Here is a 16,165-nt window from a genome sequence, read left to right as displayed (position 1 = left end):
AGATCTTGCTCACCGATCAGCCACTCTTGCTTGACCTTGAGCCACCGGCCTCTGCCATCATGTCATCTACGATTCGGACCTGCCAGGCCCGGCATGAGCCACTTGATGGCTTAGATGGACCCTGAGAACTGACTGGCGAAGCTCCTTTTGCAAATGACAAAGTTGACTCTTGCTGGGCGCCATCTACAGCGGTAGGAAATCTCCGTCAAGGGATTACCGGGGACGTATGCTGGACAAAATACATGAGACTGAATTGTCACCTTCCGACCGAGAAGATGTTGTCGGTGAAGCCCGCTGGACCCTGGCTGCTTGGCTCGGAACGACCGAGTTGCTGGCAAGTTCACCCCGATCTTGCATAAAGTAACGCCTCGCCAGCGCCATACCTTAGGTTATCTTCTGGAACCCGTCGACAAGGGCTCCGATTAATCTGACTCTGCGACTCGGCAGCACTACTCGTCAGAGGCACAAACGAAGCCGCGTGGTCCCGCCGATTTGTTCACAAGGTGAAGAAAAATCGAAAGCCAAGCTGGACGGAACTAATGTCCGTGCAGCAACTTCGGGCCGGCTATACCGTTGCTTGATGTCCGGAACTCTCGATACCGCGGCTAAGCTTCCTTGAAGTTGATACTAAGCCACGATAGGTCACAATGGACAACTCGAACATCCCCAACAAGAGGCGCTGGGATTCAACTTACCGATAGACTGGACTCTTGAGTGATTTACGGTAGCAGACCCAGGTTGCATATGCTTTAGGGATTCCCGATGGTGAGTTGAGAAGATCCAATCGAGAGTGATTATGGGCATCTCACATCACTTGGGTTCACACTTGGAAGCTCTGAGCAACCTCTTGCATAACAACTCACGCCATATCGGAGAGGCACGAAATGGCAACTAACATGGAGGTCTGGTCTATGTTGCATGATGGATTTCAGGGGTTTACAGACTTAGACTTCAGAGACGCCTCGGATGCAAGATGCTGATGGCACTATGGTAGTCTTCACTTGCAGAGCGATTACACACAAGAACCACAGAGCATGTGAAAGTAGTAATATTGTTTGATTGCTCGGGCTTCCCTTCACTTCTAAGGCCTCCGTCTTCCGGAGGGGGCTGAAGGCTTTTGTGACGACGTGGCAGACTGTCCTTGAGCAACGATATCGGAGCACGTCTGGAAACATGCGAATACGACCCTTTTATTTGGGCGTGAGTATTTTTGATCGTATCGTGATCAAAAAATTTTGCTTCTTTTTTTCGGGCCTTTACATTGGAGGCAGTTGATTATGGGGATGTCCGCTTCGTGGCGTAGGGGGTCATCCGCGATGCACATCAACCAAGTCCTTGGGGATTTCCGCGGGACTCATGTTGCGCAGCGCAGGCTTAGGGGTTTCTATATACGGCTTGTTGGGTGAAGGTCAGAGCCGAGGCATGCTGCAGAGGGGCGCTCCATCTGTCCCTGTACTGTCGGCGCGTCGAGTCGTTCCCAGTATGTCTAAGGAACCATTTGTGACACGGAGCAGCAATTGCAGCTCTGAGCTGGTGTCTCTCCGCGGGTCGCGTCTGGCCACACTATGGAGATTGCAGGCATAGATGCACCCCGTGAGAGGAGGGAATGCCCTCGTCCCTCGACCTAGTCCTCGATGCCATGTCACTGATCCTGCTGACGCGCACTTGCTCCTCTGGGACTGTGGATGTATAGTTGGACTATTCTTAGGCTTGGATACCATAGGCCACGAGCTCAGCCTCCCATAGTAACTGTCTCAAAAGCACATTTTGTATATAAATTAGCAAGAGTGTACCGAGATCCCATCTAGTTCGCATTTGTTCATCCACCATCCGCTGCTCCTCTGCAGCACCAGCGATCAAGGAGAAGGGACTGCGAGGCATCCATCTGTGCTGAAAGTTGGTATCAAAGCGGACCGGAAGTTTGAGGTCCTTCTGTCTTTCCAGGTTCCCAAATTGTTATATATAAAATCTGTGTAGTTGGTGCGGGCTTCTACCAGGTACTTGGCGTATGGAGGCACTCGGGGAATATAAATAATAAACTATTTAGTCCAAACAAGTCGCGGGTGATTGTTCTCATGCTCTAAGCTCATCCCTGGGAGAGATTGAAGTCCTTGTGTCTGTAAACTTGAGGGGAGGCGGTATACCTCGACATGACTCGACTGTAGAAGAAACCTCTAGCTCATTCGACTGCGCCAACACTGATAGAGACGTCGTGAACGATAGAAGAAGAGTCGCGGCTGATTCTGCTTCTCTTCCCCCATCTAGAACCCATATCAAGCTGATTCATTGAGGAAGCCAGGCATGTAAAAGGATAGCAGGAAAGGTGTGTGCATGATGAAGATGCCATCCCAGCCCCGACATCGCCCCGCTTCGGCACTCTCTAGAGCACAAACAACCACAATTCAAACAGGTTGAGATATAATGATCAATTCTAGCGATGCTCATTTGCAGGTAGAATCTGGCTGTTTTCATGTACTTATATAGACCTTCTCACAGCTGTGTGTGGTGTTGTTGCGATCCCGTTCGTCATCGGATCCTCCCAGCGGCAAACGCAGAGGGCGAACTTTCCCAACGGCAGACACAGAGGGCAAACTTCTGACCTAGCAGATTCCGATTGAGCCATGAGTATGTAAGACGTTCCCGATGATTATCGAGAGTTGAAGGTACGTTCTGACGATCCCGGTGTACTCGAAGGACGTCTTTGAATCGTCGCGTGTTGTCTTTTTTCTTTAGAGTAGAGAACCCAAATCTCGTTTCCCAGCCCCCGCGCATCCCTTTCAAGACTGAGTGGAGTGTGAGATGAGCGCCGATGAGCCTGGCCGCCTCACGAACTGACAGACTGGATGTCCCACATTCCTTCCCAGGTCACTCCCAAATCAGGGCCCCCAGAACTGGGCGACCAAGTATCGGCCGTTTCGACAAGTGAGGCGCGCTTGGCTTCGAATGCCTTCTTAACAGCCGTGATATATATGCTGATGAAAGTGAACCTATCGAAATCGTGGAGTCAAAGGGTATTCCTGAGGAATCCTGACGTTATAGTTCTTGTAGGTCTGCGAGGTCCAACTAGGGACTAGTGAGATATATACTGAGGCGTTGGAGTCCATAAATCGGAGAGCAACATAGTCTTCTGGAAGTGAATCCGTAGAGGGCGACTCCCCATATAGTCGCTGGCTCTGGGCAGGTAAGAGCCGATGAGCGACAGTTATGCCAGACGGATACCCAAAAGCCCGAAGAGTAGAGCCACCAGATGTGTCGAATTCTTGCCACATATAGCGAGGCCGGGCATATATATATTGATCATCGACGTCGAGTTGAGTCGTAGAACTTAGGGGAGGAGAGAGAGATTTTGACTTGATGTGTGATCCGCCACTGTTGTGCTGATGCCAGAAGCGATCGAGTTTCTGCAGGGATGAAGGTCTAGTATAACCCCAGAGGGGTCAAAACTACTGATCAAGTTGTCTGGCACTGAATCTCAGGCAAGGAGCTCCCGTCCAAGTGAGCTTCCACGGTGGTGAAGATGTGACATCTCTGATTGTCGCCTCATAGTATCCGTCCTGTTACCGTTTTGTAAAGCCGGCCTATATCTGGCCGATGCTTGACATCGCTGCTAACCTGATCGTAGCGCAGGGGTTCAGTCGGAAGATACTGATGAGCTCGTCAGTTCTGTCGAATTAACTTGTATAACAGCGTTCTTCTTTGTGCCACTATCGTCCTCTCGGGTTTCAAGTGGTCTGCTTGGGGCCCTCTGCCTCGGAACAGTTCAGCAGGTGAAATTGAACATGGAGGAGGCAGCAGGCCTGGGTCGTCCACGTCGAAGGGGGCCCAGCAGAGCACTTCGATTGAGTGTAGAAAGTGAGCGAGGTGGCGATATATAGCATAGATGTGGAATTGCACCGATAAAGCTTTAGTGAGAGTGGTTGAAGAGGGGGATACCTTTTCGATGCTTCGACAGCCAGTTTCTTTCCGGCTCTTGGATACTCAAAGCCCAGCGATATATAAACGAAGATAGGCCCATCAAGTTGGAACTTTGGGAATCTCTTAGCAATGCTTTGGTGTGGCTGTAATCGCAGATCCAAGTCAACGGCCCCCGATGATCCCCGTCTGACAGCGATCAATCGCAGGGAACACAAAACAGTTGACAAAACTTCCATCCCCCTGCGACCCTGTTCGTGAGTGGTTTCGTAGGCCACATTGCAGCGTGGACACTTCCCCAGGACAATTGACCAACGCAGAAGCCGATGGAGTATGGGGTCGGTGCATTTACGTTGTACCGACCACACTTTATGGATTAGCTTGGGGTGCAAACGTAGGGCGATATTCGCACTCTCCCTCAGGGGCCACAAAGTGAGACCAAAGCCTCGTCGAGGTGATCGAGATCCACAATCCCTCTTGGCTTCCTTCGGGCCTTGGACGAATGGATCGCGGGTGTCGAGATATCCTGACTCTTCAGGATGGTCTCTTCCTCTGTGTCTTCCAGCCGTTCGATCTCGTTTACTACCACGGCTCTAGGTCTGGAGAGGGGCAAAGCCCATGTGTAGGGGCTGGGAGGTGAAACTTGGGCGTGTCCTCCTTCGTGGACATGGGCCGGTTTTCAGTGCTTCATGATATATATACGTCTATTCCTTGGGTTAGTATCATGTCCTATACCGCCCGATGTTTTGAGGCTTACCGTTTTGCTTATGGGAAATCTCCAGCCAGGTCGATGAGATTCTTTTGTAAATTTTGCTTGATTTGACTCCTTCCCATGCTTCCCACCTCTCATAGATGGGGCTGGATCATCTTTCTCTCTTTCCCGGTAGAAATAAGACGTTCAGCGACTCGGTGGAGTCCAGGGTTCGTATCAAAAGAGACTGCCTTCCCTCTTGCAACGCTTCTTTCGACGAGGACACTCCTCGCAGCACTTATCCGACCTATGACCTCAAATAACAGGTTGACCACTGTAGAGAAGCCAGTGAATGCATGTCATACAAGACATTCCTCCTTCTTAGGGACCGGTATAATCTTCTGAACTGATATCTTGTGGATCAAGACAAGTAACGTCGTCCTTGTCGGTAGACATCTGCGTCCTGTTCTTCTAAGGCGTGAGTCGAAGCATCCGTCATCCATGTCGATGGGATGATGTATATATAAATAGTCACCCCGATGGTCTGCCGTCAGGGCCACAGAGATCGAACTGGATCTCGTTTGCGGCCAACACCTTTGCTCAAGAAACCCCCATGTCACGCAGAGCCCAATAACTAAATGCGCTGCTTGATCCAAGCGGGTTGAGATATGTTGCTCAACATCAACTCGAAGCATTATCCTCGTTGGCTAGGCCCAAGGATGTTCACTAAGGCTCGCTGGTCCTGACACTTGGGTCGACTCTTGTAGCCGTACCTATTGCTGAAAAGTCTTTAGAGACCGGCCAATCCGTTCATTTTGAGTGCTCTCTTCGTCTATGGAGAATCAAGCGGAATCTCCATCGGTTGGTCACCATTCGTCTGAAATTTCGAGTGAGGTACCAGAGTCCTGTACAGAATCTCCACGGCAGGACCACGATAAAAGGCTCGTCTCGTCGTCGTGATGGAGCCGCGGGTATATAATAATTGAATGTCCTCTGGTGGCGGATCTGTTGATGACAGGACAAGTAGAGCTAATATAAAGTCGGGCAAAGACCAAGATCAAAGGGGGGAGGGTGTTGAAGCGTGGGGAAGAACATGCTGGTCAAGAAGGATGAGGACGGGGTTCTTATAGTCGTGCTCATGTGGTGTTGCTTACGTTCGGATCCATATCTGTTTGTTAGGTGTATAGCACACATGAGAAATTTGCGACTGAAGCAACGGCAGCAGCAACAACAACAAGAAGCATCAAGACAAACTATGTGTAAAGAGGCCAACTGAGCAAACTTATACCTGTCTGATTTAAACATGAATCATCGTGAAAACTGGTTGACAATGATTCATCAAGGCGGGGAAGAATAGGGTAAGTAAATGTTACTGGTACAATAATCATGAAAGGCTTCATTAACATGTGCAATGCAACCCAATTGTCCACAATTTGAGATTGGTTGGCTCAACATTTGGGTATCTATGACCGCTATTCCCTGGTGAAATCTATTTACTCCTCATCCTCGGCCACTACTTCGGCTTCTTCTGGCTTGCTCTTCTTCTTCTCCTTCTTCTCCTTTTTGTCCTTCTTCTCCTTCTTCTCGCGCTTTTCCTTCTTATCCTTCTTGTCCTTTTTCTCCTTCTTCTTCTCCTTGACTTCTTCAGTCTTTTCGACTTCTTCCACCTCCTCAGGCGTCTCTACAGCCTCTTCTACTTCTTCAGGCTTCTCTACAACCTCATCCACCTCCATCTTATCCTCAACAACTGGCTCCTCCTTCTTGGAAGGCTTGTCTTGAGCGGCCTGCTGCTTCTCAGCAGCTCGTCCTCGCTGAGGCAAGGTTGACTCAATATGAGCATCAACCTCTCGCATCCAAACCTTCCAGTCTCGGCGCCGTGTCTTCCACATGTCACCCTTCCAGTTTCGCCACACGCTTCTGCCCATCCAGCTATCTCGAAGCTCTGCCTCATGCTCGCCAAGGCGCGCCATGATGGCCTCCTTCATGTGGAAGGGCACACTACGCTCCTTACCCTTGCTGGGCACCTCGGCGATGGCGTTGATGAGGTTGTGGCCGAATTGCTGGACTGCGAGCTCGTGGATGTGTGGGAGAAGAGAGCTGACGATGGACTTGTGGAAGGCAGGGTTGGAAGAAGGGGTTGCCAAAGCCGTGGTGAGGACGGTAACGGTAGGCATAGAGGTAGTGGCAAGACGGACGAGGACAGTCGGCTCAACGGCGAGAAGAGACTCCTGAACGCCCTTTACGGGTCCGGGTATCGAGAGCAGTGCAGTGAGAAGCTGGGCGCCGTGAGACTGAATAGCGTACTCGTTCTTAGACAACTGCTGGACGTCCTTCTTCTTCTTCTCCTCATCCTTGAATCCGCACAGGTAGGTAACCAAATCAGCCGGTGTCTTTCCGCATCCCTCCTTGAGCCCCTTGTTGAGCTTCTTGATCTCGTCATTTGCGCCACGAGCAGCACATCTCTCAAAGAGAGTCTTGAGAACGTTGAATCTCGACTTTGTGACCAGTTGGGGTACGGTAGGAGTGATTTGCTCAACCGCTTGTACCAGATCATCCTTGCTCAGTCGGTTCAGTACTCGGATGGCTGCATAGGACGAAACATCGTTTCGCACGTATCCTTCTATCCGGGGGAGGAAAATGTTTTGGTTGAGAGCCTTGAAGACCTTGCCAGGGGCGTGTGTGATGAGCGTCTCAATGAGTCGTGATCCAATCTGGTCGTAGATCATGCCGTTGATGAACTCAGAAGCCTCTGATGAGCCGTCGCTCAAAGACTTGGGAGCACCGGGCAACAGCTGGAATAGGAGAGTCGGTCGCTCAGCATCTGCCTTTTGCTCACCCTTGTTCAGCGTCAGGTCAAGCTCCAACAGAAGCTGTAGCGTAGGGTTGCCCATGGGGTGTCTGGCGAGCACCCGTAGACTGGTCGCATCCATACCCGCCGTCGAGTCCTGGATAATCTTGGTGGCCGCCATGGTGAACGAAGGAGGCACAGCCCTCAGGCCTTTGTTGGCCTCGTCAGCAGCCTCGGCTCCAGAAACAGAGATCTTCTCCTTCTTCTTGCTCTTCATAAGAGTTCGCGACGAAGAGTCTTCCAATGGTCGACCAGAGAGGACGAGTAGGAGGACACGCAGAGTATGCGACGCAAACCGGTCCGTGATAAGGTACGACAAGCTGCCCTCCAGCTCGTCCAGCGTCGCCAGGAAGAGATGCTCCATAGCAGCCTCGGGCTTCTCAGCATCACCTCCCGCACCCTTGGTATCCAGCACAAACCCCACAAACCCAGAAAGCTCCTTTGTCACGACGCCCGCGGACCGCAAGAACAGGGCCTCGCAGCAGTGGCTCGCGAAGCGGTGCTGCACGAGCGAGAGGAAGTGTCCCGCAAAGGCCTCGAACAGGCGCTTCTTCTGCGCTGTGGTGGACAGCTGGATTAGACGCTCCATCAGCCGCGAGCAAGATTGACTGCTGGCGAGCTTAAGCTCCTTGTTCTCGGCCTCCTTCCACACGTTCTCGAGGAAGACGTCGCGCTCTTCGTCCGAGGGGAATTGGTTCAACTCGAGGAGCTCATCAGCGCGACGGAAGTACTCCTGCTCCTCGTCCGCGAGCATTCCGAAAAACTCCTTCTCCCCAATGCCATTCTCCTGCGCCTCCTGTCCATCTTGGTAACCGTTCTCGTCGGTGGTTCGCTGGCGCTTAGAGTCGTTTTCGTGAGCTTCGTAGCTTTCGGCTTCCTCGCGTCTCTTGCGCTTCTTCTCCTCGCGACCGTGGCCGCGCTTCGTTCTAGGCTTGGGCATGTTGATTTGTGAATTCAAAGATTGTCGTGAAGCAATGAATTCAAGAGAAATTTTGGCGGGGCGGTTGGTTGCTGGTCCAGATGTTTTCCAAAAATTTCTGGCTTGAGATGGTGATAAGGATTATCGATAAGATAAGGCTAGAGCAGCAATGATGCTGCACAACAACCTGAATACAACATATGCATTTCTTTCACTCAAGAATAAAGAGATATTTCATCTCAGAAACTCCATCGTTCTTTTCTTTAATCGTTCTATACTGTTTTAGTCTAGATCTAATCGTAAATCGTAAAACAAAAACGTCTCTAAGCTCTTCTTATCTAGCCAGCGAAGATCCTGGTCCTCTTCCTCTAGCTCCTTTTTATCATTCCTTCATTCAAGTCTCTTCTCCATGTTAAATGGAGACAAATGATTTTCGTGCTCACTCGCGTCCAACTTCCTCAAGGCCCTTGACGAGACCTTCGACGGTTCCCTTCAGCGTCTGGCAATTGACCACAACTCGGAAGAAGCTACCCTTAGGTCCGGGAGCATAGTCAACCATGTAACCCCTGAGGATCATCTTCTCGACCATGGTTTTGGTTCGGAGAGTGTTGACCTCCTTGTCATCGGGCAAGTCTCCACCGGGGGCGTAGTAGAAGCACACTTGTAGGCAAGGTGGAGGATCCTGAGATACCAAGACAAAGTTGTCACTCTGCTTGATGAGGTTGGCAAGGTACGCAGACTGCTCGAATGCGTGGTCAATCTGCTTCTCGAAACCAGCAGCACCATAGTAGATCCAGGCAAGGGCAAGCTTCAAGCTGTCTCCACGTCGTCCACACTGAAGGGTCAGGTCGGCAAGATCCCAGATGTCACCGCTGTCACTGGTATGGAACAGATACCCTGCAGCGGTGCTGTTGGCCTTGTTGAAGATGTTCATATCGGGACCCAGGAGGAGCGAGCAAGTAACAGGAACGTTCATCATCTTGTGAGGGTTGACCGTCAAAGAGTCAGCCAAGTGAGAGCCGTTGAGCTTCCACTTTTGCTGCGACGAGAAGATGGCTGGACCACCCCAACTAGCATCGATGTGCATCCACAGACCAAACTCCTTGCATATCTTGGAAATCTCCTCGAATGGCTCGTACGATCCCATGACAGTTGTGCCTGCTGTAGAGTTGACATAGAAAGGTGTCTTGCCTTCAGCCTTTGCGCGGAGAACCTGCTCTCGCAGGGCGTCAGGCTTCATGCAGCCGTGCTCGTCCACAGCCACTGGCCACACGCTGGAGGAGCCGAGACCGCAGATCATGGCGCTCTTCTCAACCGAGTAATGACCATGAGCGCTTGTAAAGACAACGAAATCACGGTCACCATTGCCGGAGATCCTGCACTCAGGGAACAGAGTGTTGCGAGCCACGACAAGGGAAGTCAGATTAGAAGCACTTCCACCCTGGCAAGAAATACCACCAGCTCGTGGGCCAGTGAAACCAAACAAGTGCGCCAGGGTCTTTGCCGTGGTCTTTTCAATCACAGTCAGGGCGGGAGAGACCTGGAATACATGCAGCTGGGGGACGTTGGTTAACCATCCCTGATTGATAGACAGATAGTGTCACTTACATTGGTATTCAGGACTGAAAGAACCATGTCTGAAACCACGCCAACCTATTCCTTAGTGAGTATGCGAGCCGTTGTAACTATGTGACGGATGCACCTACCGCATTCGTGCTCGCATAGAGCTTGTCAAGGAAACCCTGGTCCCAAGTATTGACACTGTTCTGGAGGACTTGCTGGATGATCTCTAGGAGACCCTCTTTGCCCTGACCCTCGTTCGGCAAAGAGAACTTGATCCGGTCAACTAATTCACGGGGCTTTTGAAAGTCAACCAAGACATTAGCCTCGCCCGGGGCAAGGTCTCCTGTGGCCCGCTGCGACGCTGCATCGTCGGCAGCCTTGATGAAGGGTACAATGAGACCTCGGACAGCCTCGATGAGCTAGGTGGTGTGACGTCAGCGGCCAATCAGCCCAAGAGTCCCCCGTGATGGGTGTCTTACATCGTGCACTTCCTCAGCCCTACGGAGGGTGGTGGAGGGGCTCCCGTTATCGAGATGACGGCCGTTGGTTGCAGTCATGTCGGCTAGGGTCGGATGCAGGAGGGGGTTATTATGAGTGTGGATGATGGAAACTCTACCAGGATTTCAGAGTTACGCACGCCAAAGAAGCCCCAAAAAATTATTATGATACAGTTGAGAAGAAGACGGTCAGAAAAAGTTGACATCGAAAACTCTAAGAATGGCGAGATGGGCTATGACTACAACGACCAGAGCAAGTCTCGTGACACGAGGGATTTCCTAAAAAATGTTCTACCGAGTCTTTACCGGATGAAGAATAGACACGGCCAAACAGCCATGTGAGGCCGAGCTTTGATTCGGCTCTAAACGGGAGAGGAGTGAGTTGTCTCGATGAAGGATTCTATCCTCGAGGATGGAGTGTGAGTTGGTCATCTCTAAAAGGTAGGTAGTTAACGCATGGCTTGGCGGAGAGTCTGAGAGTCTGAGAGAAGAGTCTGAGCGAGCTGAACTTGGTGTCTGTCTGTCAGCCGTCAACTCGACTCGGCCGGTTGGCTCCCAACAATTCCGCGTCTTGCCCTTGTCGAATCTTTGGTCGATCTTGACGAGCTGGGCCTGGTTTTCCCGTCATGGCATGATTGTGCATCATTTTGAGCACATGGAGACCTAGACGTCGTCCTCTTTCACATGGGAAAACTCGGGCCAGATAGTCCTCAGATCCTTGTCTTGGGCCAAGGGTTCAGGAGACTGCGGCTGTGGCCTCACCCAAGATGGGATGTGATTCGCTTCGAAGGGTTCAGCCAGATAGAGTGATCGAGTGAGTCAAGCACAGGGAAGAAGAGCTTTCATCGACCCAAGACAGATGCAGCCACCATGTGTCGGTCGCATTGACAGATCGTCCTCTAGAGCTGGTCCAGGCCCCTGACCCGTCCGTCCGTATCTCTCTGTCTGCCCTCGTTTATACCTGATGTGATGATGGATGCGTCGAGAGTGTTTAGAACAAGGTGACCAAGCTTGGACGCTCTGTCCGTGCGCGGAAGTCAATTTACGCGGCTAGCGATAGAAAAGGACGAAGACCATGTCGACGCGAGGAACGGGATCAAGACGCGGTACACGGGATAAGGGAGAGATGGTGGTGTCTTTCTTGAAGGGGGGGGGGGGGGGGGGGGGGGGAAGAATGATGGAGCTGTGGAGGAGGATAAAAAAAAAGGTCTCAGGTGGCAGGGCATTGACTATCACAGTCTCAACGATGCGTGACCATCACATCGCTTGCATCCTCTGACAACCAACTGCCTAACACAGTTGACGCTGGACGAACCTCGAAGCGCGTCAACCGGCATCGCCGTGACTGTGACTTGTCTATCAACTCATCAGCCCCAATGTGCGGCATTATCCGGTCCCAAGTTGGAAGAGGGGACGATCGAGTCTATAGCATCAAATCGCGACCCGCCCATCACCACCCTCACCGTCGCAGCTCATCTCTTGACGGGCAGGGCTTGACTTGACCTGACTGCAAGGCGATGCACGGCAGCAGCCTAGCAGCCTGGTATGCCCACCCCCACAACGGCTGCAACTCAGAGGTTTGAAGATTCCAAGCGAGGTAGGTGAGTGGTCGATCAACTGCCGTATCCAGGAACGAAAGGAAAACGCAGCGAGAAACGCGCGTTGCATTTTTTTGTGCATTGACAAGGGCGACAAGGGGCTTTTCCTCTGCTGGTTAAATGTGCCTGGTTATTAATGGAGATGCCTTGGTGTTGGTGTTGTTGTTTATTTTCCCCCACACACACCACACGCTTTTGACCGTTGGGATCTGGCACACTTGTCTTGGCTTGTTTTTTTTTCTTTCGAAAGGGGAGCTGTGTAAAAGCAGCAGCGTCTAAAGGGCTGCCCAACACCAACACCATCATCCACGCGAGGTTCAAGCTAGAGCAAGCAAGCTGATGGACGGACGTTTCAGTCGTCATTGTGACGGATCAGACTACCTAAACAGACAAAAACGGCGGCATCCGGGAGAGATGGAAGCTCAGCTTTCAACTTGGTCCGAGTGTGAGTGCGTGTACGTGTGTGTGCCCCTGATTTTTCCCATGTGGTTGATGACTGTTCATCCCTTGTTGTTGCTTGCCCACCACATCCACATCCATCCGCCAGCTTCCAGGATCCATGTCACGGAGCGGAACTGGAGGATTACTGCTTCTTGATCAGAGTTTTGACAAATACGAATTAAGAGGCAAAAAAGGGAACAGAAAACTCTTCAATGGGACCTTTACCAAGGTTCTAGGCCATGGCTGGTTATCCCCAACCACGCCCAAAAGGAAAAAAATAGCCCCCTTTCGCTTTCGGGATCACATTCTGGTCCGTCCACCGGAGACATCAACCAACTTGCTCTGTAAGAGAGAGAGAGAGAGAGAGAAGTGACAAGATGGAAGCTACTGCTGCCCAAACCAAGACTTCGATCACTAAAAAGCAACCCCTGCTCTCGTGCCCGCGCCCGCTCCGACGCCACAAACGTCCCGATCCCTGGTCTCTTCTTTTTTAGTTTGGCTTTTGCTTGCCTTGCTTCTCCCCTACTGGGTCCCCTCCCTCTCTCCCAGCTCTAGCACAGGCACAGGCACAAGCAACAGCACGGGCAGCTCTTGCAATCCGTCCCATCCCCATTCCCATCCCATATTCTCGACTCTAACCACGGCCCTCTCAGCCGATTCTCCGCAAAAGAGAACAAGGGGGCACTTTACGAAAAAAAAAGCAACGTTTTTTCTTTTCTTCCTCATTGTTTTTTCCTCTCGTCTCTTCTTCGAATCATCTCTCGACATCCATCGCATTGTGGTGTGGTGATCAAGAAGAAGAAAAATCAAATCATCACAAGAGCTATTACAACACTCGCTCGAATTCAAGGGAGACTAGGTGGTTTTGTTTGCTTCTGCGTCAGGCTATTTTTCTCTACTTTACTCCGTACCCAACCCAACGTCGGTCCATCCGTCATCTTTCGCCCTGGCCTGGCCTGTCTCAGAAAAAGCCCCCCCTCCCCCCTCTCTCACTCACTCTTTCACCAACAAGAAACAAACCCGAACCGGGGACTCGAGGACTCGATAAACTTGGCACATCCCATCCTTTCTTTCATACTCGACGGCATCGCATCACGCATACAAGGCCATAGCTTCCGACGACTCATAAACAATCACCCCACGACGTAACGATCACGATCTCTCTTTGCGCATTATCTTCCCAAGGCCCTTGCCAAGCTAGTCTGGCCCCAAAACATCTTGACGACGAAAACGTTACGTTTCTAGATAGACTCTAGAACTGGTCTCCACAAACGGCGCGGGCTGCGACCTCACGCGACGACAAACTCTCCCATCGCGAAAGCTACCTACCTAGCTCTGCGACTCCAAACTTAAATACCTGCGGCCGCCATGACAGCTCCGACACAACCTCCTGTCCCCATCTCCATCACCATCTGCGGCGACGGCGGATGCGGAAAGTCATCCATCACCTTGCGCCTCGTCCGCTCGCAATGGACCTCCGACTATGACCCGACCATCGAGGACTCTTACAGTGTGACGCGCCGCATCGACGGAGTCACCTACCACCTTTCCCTAACCGACACGGCCGGCCAGGAGGAATACCGCGGAATGTGGGCATCCTCTAACCTCGGCGCCGACGCTTTCCTCCTCGTCTATGACATCACCTCTCGCGATTCCCTCGATGCCCTTCAGCACTTCAACGACCTCATCGACATGGAAGCAGAGACACGCCTCGACAACGCCGACCGCGCGCGCCGCGCAGGCCTCCGCTCCGAGCCCCGCGCACGTACCGTCCCCCCAGTCAAGCTCGTCGCCGGAAACAAGTGCGATCTCCAGGAGAGTCGCCAGGTTCCCGCGGCTCAAGGCTTGGAGTGGGCGCGCAAGCGCGGCTGCGGCTTCATGGAGACGAGTGCCCGTCTCGAGGTTAACATCGAAGAGACCTTCGCCCTTGTTGTGCGCCGCGTCGTCGAGGCACGCCGCCTCGCCGAAGTGAGCCCCGACGGAACCGAGCCCAACGCCCGGGGTATGACCAAGCCCCTGACTCCACTACCCACCGACAGCGACACCGAGAAGCGAGCCGTAGGAGTCCGCGGTCCGAATCTAAACGAGGGCGATCGCGTCGGGAGAAACAACGGCGGCTTCTGGAAGAACCTGCGGTGCTGGTAAAGCTGTAAAGAAAGTGTTGCGAAGTAAACCCCTGAAAAAGGACAGGGACGAAAAGAAGGCTGTTTCGTTTGTTGAACCCGGGAGGAAGTTTTTTCAAAGGCTCAAAAACATCATATACCAGGGATACCTCGGCGTAAAGGCGAAGGAAGGGTTTGGCTTTCACGGTTGCGTTGTCTAGACGGGTTGCTGCACCGTCTGCCCCATCATGAGGAGTTGTATCTGCACGAGTTCTTTTTTTCTTCTTTTTTTTTTCTTTCCCCTGTTTTATCTGGGTTGGGGATTGTACTAGGTCATATTTGTCGCGAGTTTTGTGTTTTTCTGGTTCGGATCGTATTTAAGAATAGCAGAGCATGTCCATAAAGTACTGTTTCCATATTGGAGTTTGAAAGATGCGCTGGCAAAGCAGGGTTGAGGTTGACTCTGGTGTTTTGGTTTGCATCGATGGTTACTAGAATAATACATCAACTTGCATCAAGTTTGATATATTGGCCTACATGAGCATCGCAAGTTGTGACCCTGCGTGATGTATGTCTGGGTGCCCATGGGTCAAACCTGCAACTGAAATCAACATGTCTGAATAGTTTGTGAATTGGGAGATGATGCTGAGCGTGGTAGCACGCCTAGCTCTACCTTTCAAAGCAAATGAGATGAAATGGCACCCCGAGGGCTGTTTCCCTCCTGTCGCCAAAAACGCCGGACCTCTAGGTCTAGAATCAACAGCTTACCCTTCTACTTACAACCACCACCTCTCGATAGATGCGCCCTCACTCTTTAAGACTATCCCGCCACTTCTTAAAGTCCGCATACTCGAGCGTCGTCTTCTTGCCCTGGTACCGCGTGACCTTGAGCTCCAGGTCCTTCCAGCGCCCCCGGCTGCCCATCCAGCCCGCCTTGCGGATGAGGCTGAAGAGAGTCTCGTCCTTGGTCCAGCCCTGCTCAGAGGCCACGTCCGGGAGGTAGGTGGATCCGTACCGGCGGCCCCGGTCGTAGAAGGAGAGCCGGATGCCGTGGACACCAATCTCCCAGTCAAACATGTCGTCGACCTCCTCAAAGTCGGTGAGCAGCGTCACCGCAACCTGCAGTGATGGGAGCTCTGTTTTTCTTATAGGCGAGAAGCGGGTGTCTTGAAGCGCCGAAACTAGAGCGTACTCTGCAATGCCCTCGGAGAGGTCCTGAGCTTCAAAGGTGCCGATGCAGCCGCGGAGAGAGGCCTCGCCGTCCTCCATGGTGTTCCATGTGACGAAGAGAGGGGCTGAGGTTGGAGCAATGGGTAGAGATGAAGTGCTTGTCGCAGGCGTCGACACGCTCAGAGAAGTAGAAGAGGAGGAGGAAGAGGTGCTGGCGTCGGGGACGACAAGGTGCTGTAGGGTGGGATCGTCGAGAGCTTTGGGAGCACTGGCATGGGCCAGTTTCTCCTGGATCTCCTCGAGATCCAGAGCCTTCCGGTGATTGAGGTGGGCATCGAGAGCCTCAAAGCACACGAGGCAGTGGTCTGTGGTAGCCATCGAAGAGAGGAGGGGGCTGGGCTAAGCAGTGAGCAAGTCAGGAGAT

At 52.1% G+C, this 16,165-nt stretch overlaps 4 protein-coding genes across 4 annotated transcripts; 1 reads left to right on the top strand and 3 right to left on the bottom strand.

Annotated features, from left to right (window-relative positions):
• Positions 1-6,096: 6,096 nt before the first annotated feature.
• NECHADRAFT_92643 (uncharacterized protein) lies at positions 6,097-8,391 on the bottom strand (the record flags this gene model as incomplete). Its single annotated transcript, XM_003051613.1, has 2 exons — positions 6,097-6,237; positions 6,301-8,391. The coding sequence occupies 2 exons, from the start codon at positions 8,389-8,391 to the stop codon at positions 6,097-6,099; spliced, it is 2,232 nt and encodes a 743-aa protein (XP_003051659.1).
• Positions 8,392-8,809: 418 nt separating this feature from the next.
• On the bottom strand, positions 8,810-10,490 carry NECHADRAFT_92642 (uncharacterized protein; the record flags this gene model as incomplete). Its single annotated transcript, XM_003051612.1, has 3 exons — positions 8,810-9,925; positions 10,077-10,352; positions 10,413-10,490. The coding sequence occupies 3 exons, from the start codon at positions 10,488-10,490 to the stop codon at positions 8,810-8,812; spliced, it is 1,470 nt and encodes a 489-aa protein (XP_003051658.1).
• A 3,347-nt stretch (positions 10,491-13,837) lies between these two features.
• On the top strand, positions 13,838-14,614 carry NECHADRAFT_38223 (uncharacterized protein; the record flags this gene model as incomplete). The annotated part of the gene is made up of 1 exon (XM_003052056.1): positions 13,838-14,614. One exon carries the CDS (start codon positions 13,838-13,840, stop codon positions 14,612-14,614), a length of 777 nt encoding a protein of 258 aa, XP_003052102.1.
• Positions 14,615-14,866: 252 nt separating this feature from the next.
• Positions 14,867-16,156, bottom strand: NECHADRAFT_60039 (uncharacterized protein). Its single transcript, XM_003051611.1, has one exon. The coding sequence runs from the start codon at positions 16,117-16,119 to the stop codon at positions 15,379-15,381; it is 741 nt and encodes a 246-aa protein (XP_003051657.1). The 5' UTR covers positions 16,120-16,156; the 3' UTR covers positions 14,867-15,378.
• Positions 16,157-16,165: the final 9 nt, after the last annotated feature.

Source organism: Fusarium vanettenii (genome assembly GCF_000151355.1).
Source record: "Fusarium vanettenii 77-13-4 chromosome 4 genomic scaffold NECHAsca_3_chr4_2_0, whole genome shotgun sequence".
NCBI classification, from domain to species: domain Eukaryota; kingdom Fungi; phylum Ascomycota; class Sordariomycetes; order Hypocreales; family Nectriaceae; genus Fusarium; species Fusarium vanettenii.
Note: the sequence above shows the minus strand (reverse complement) of the source record. Positions and strands in the feature narration are given on the sequence as shown.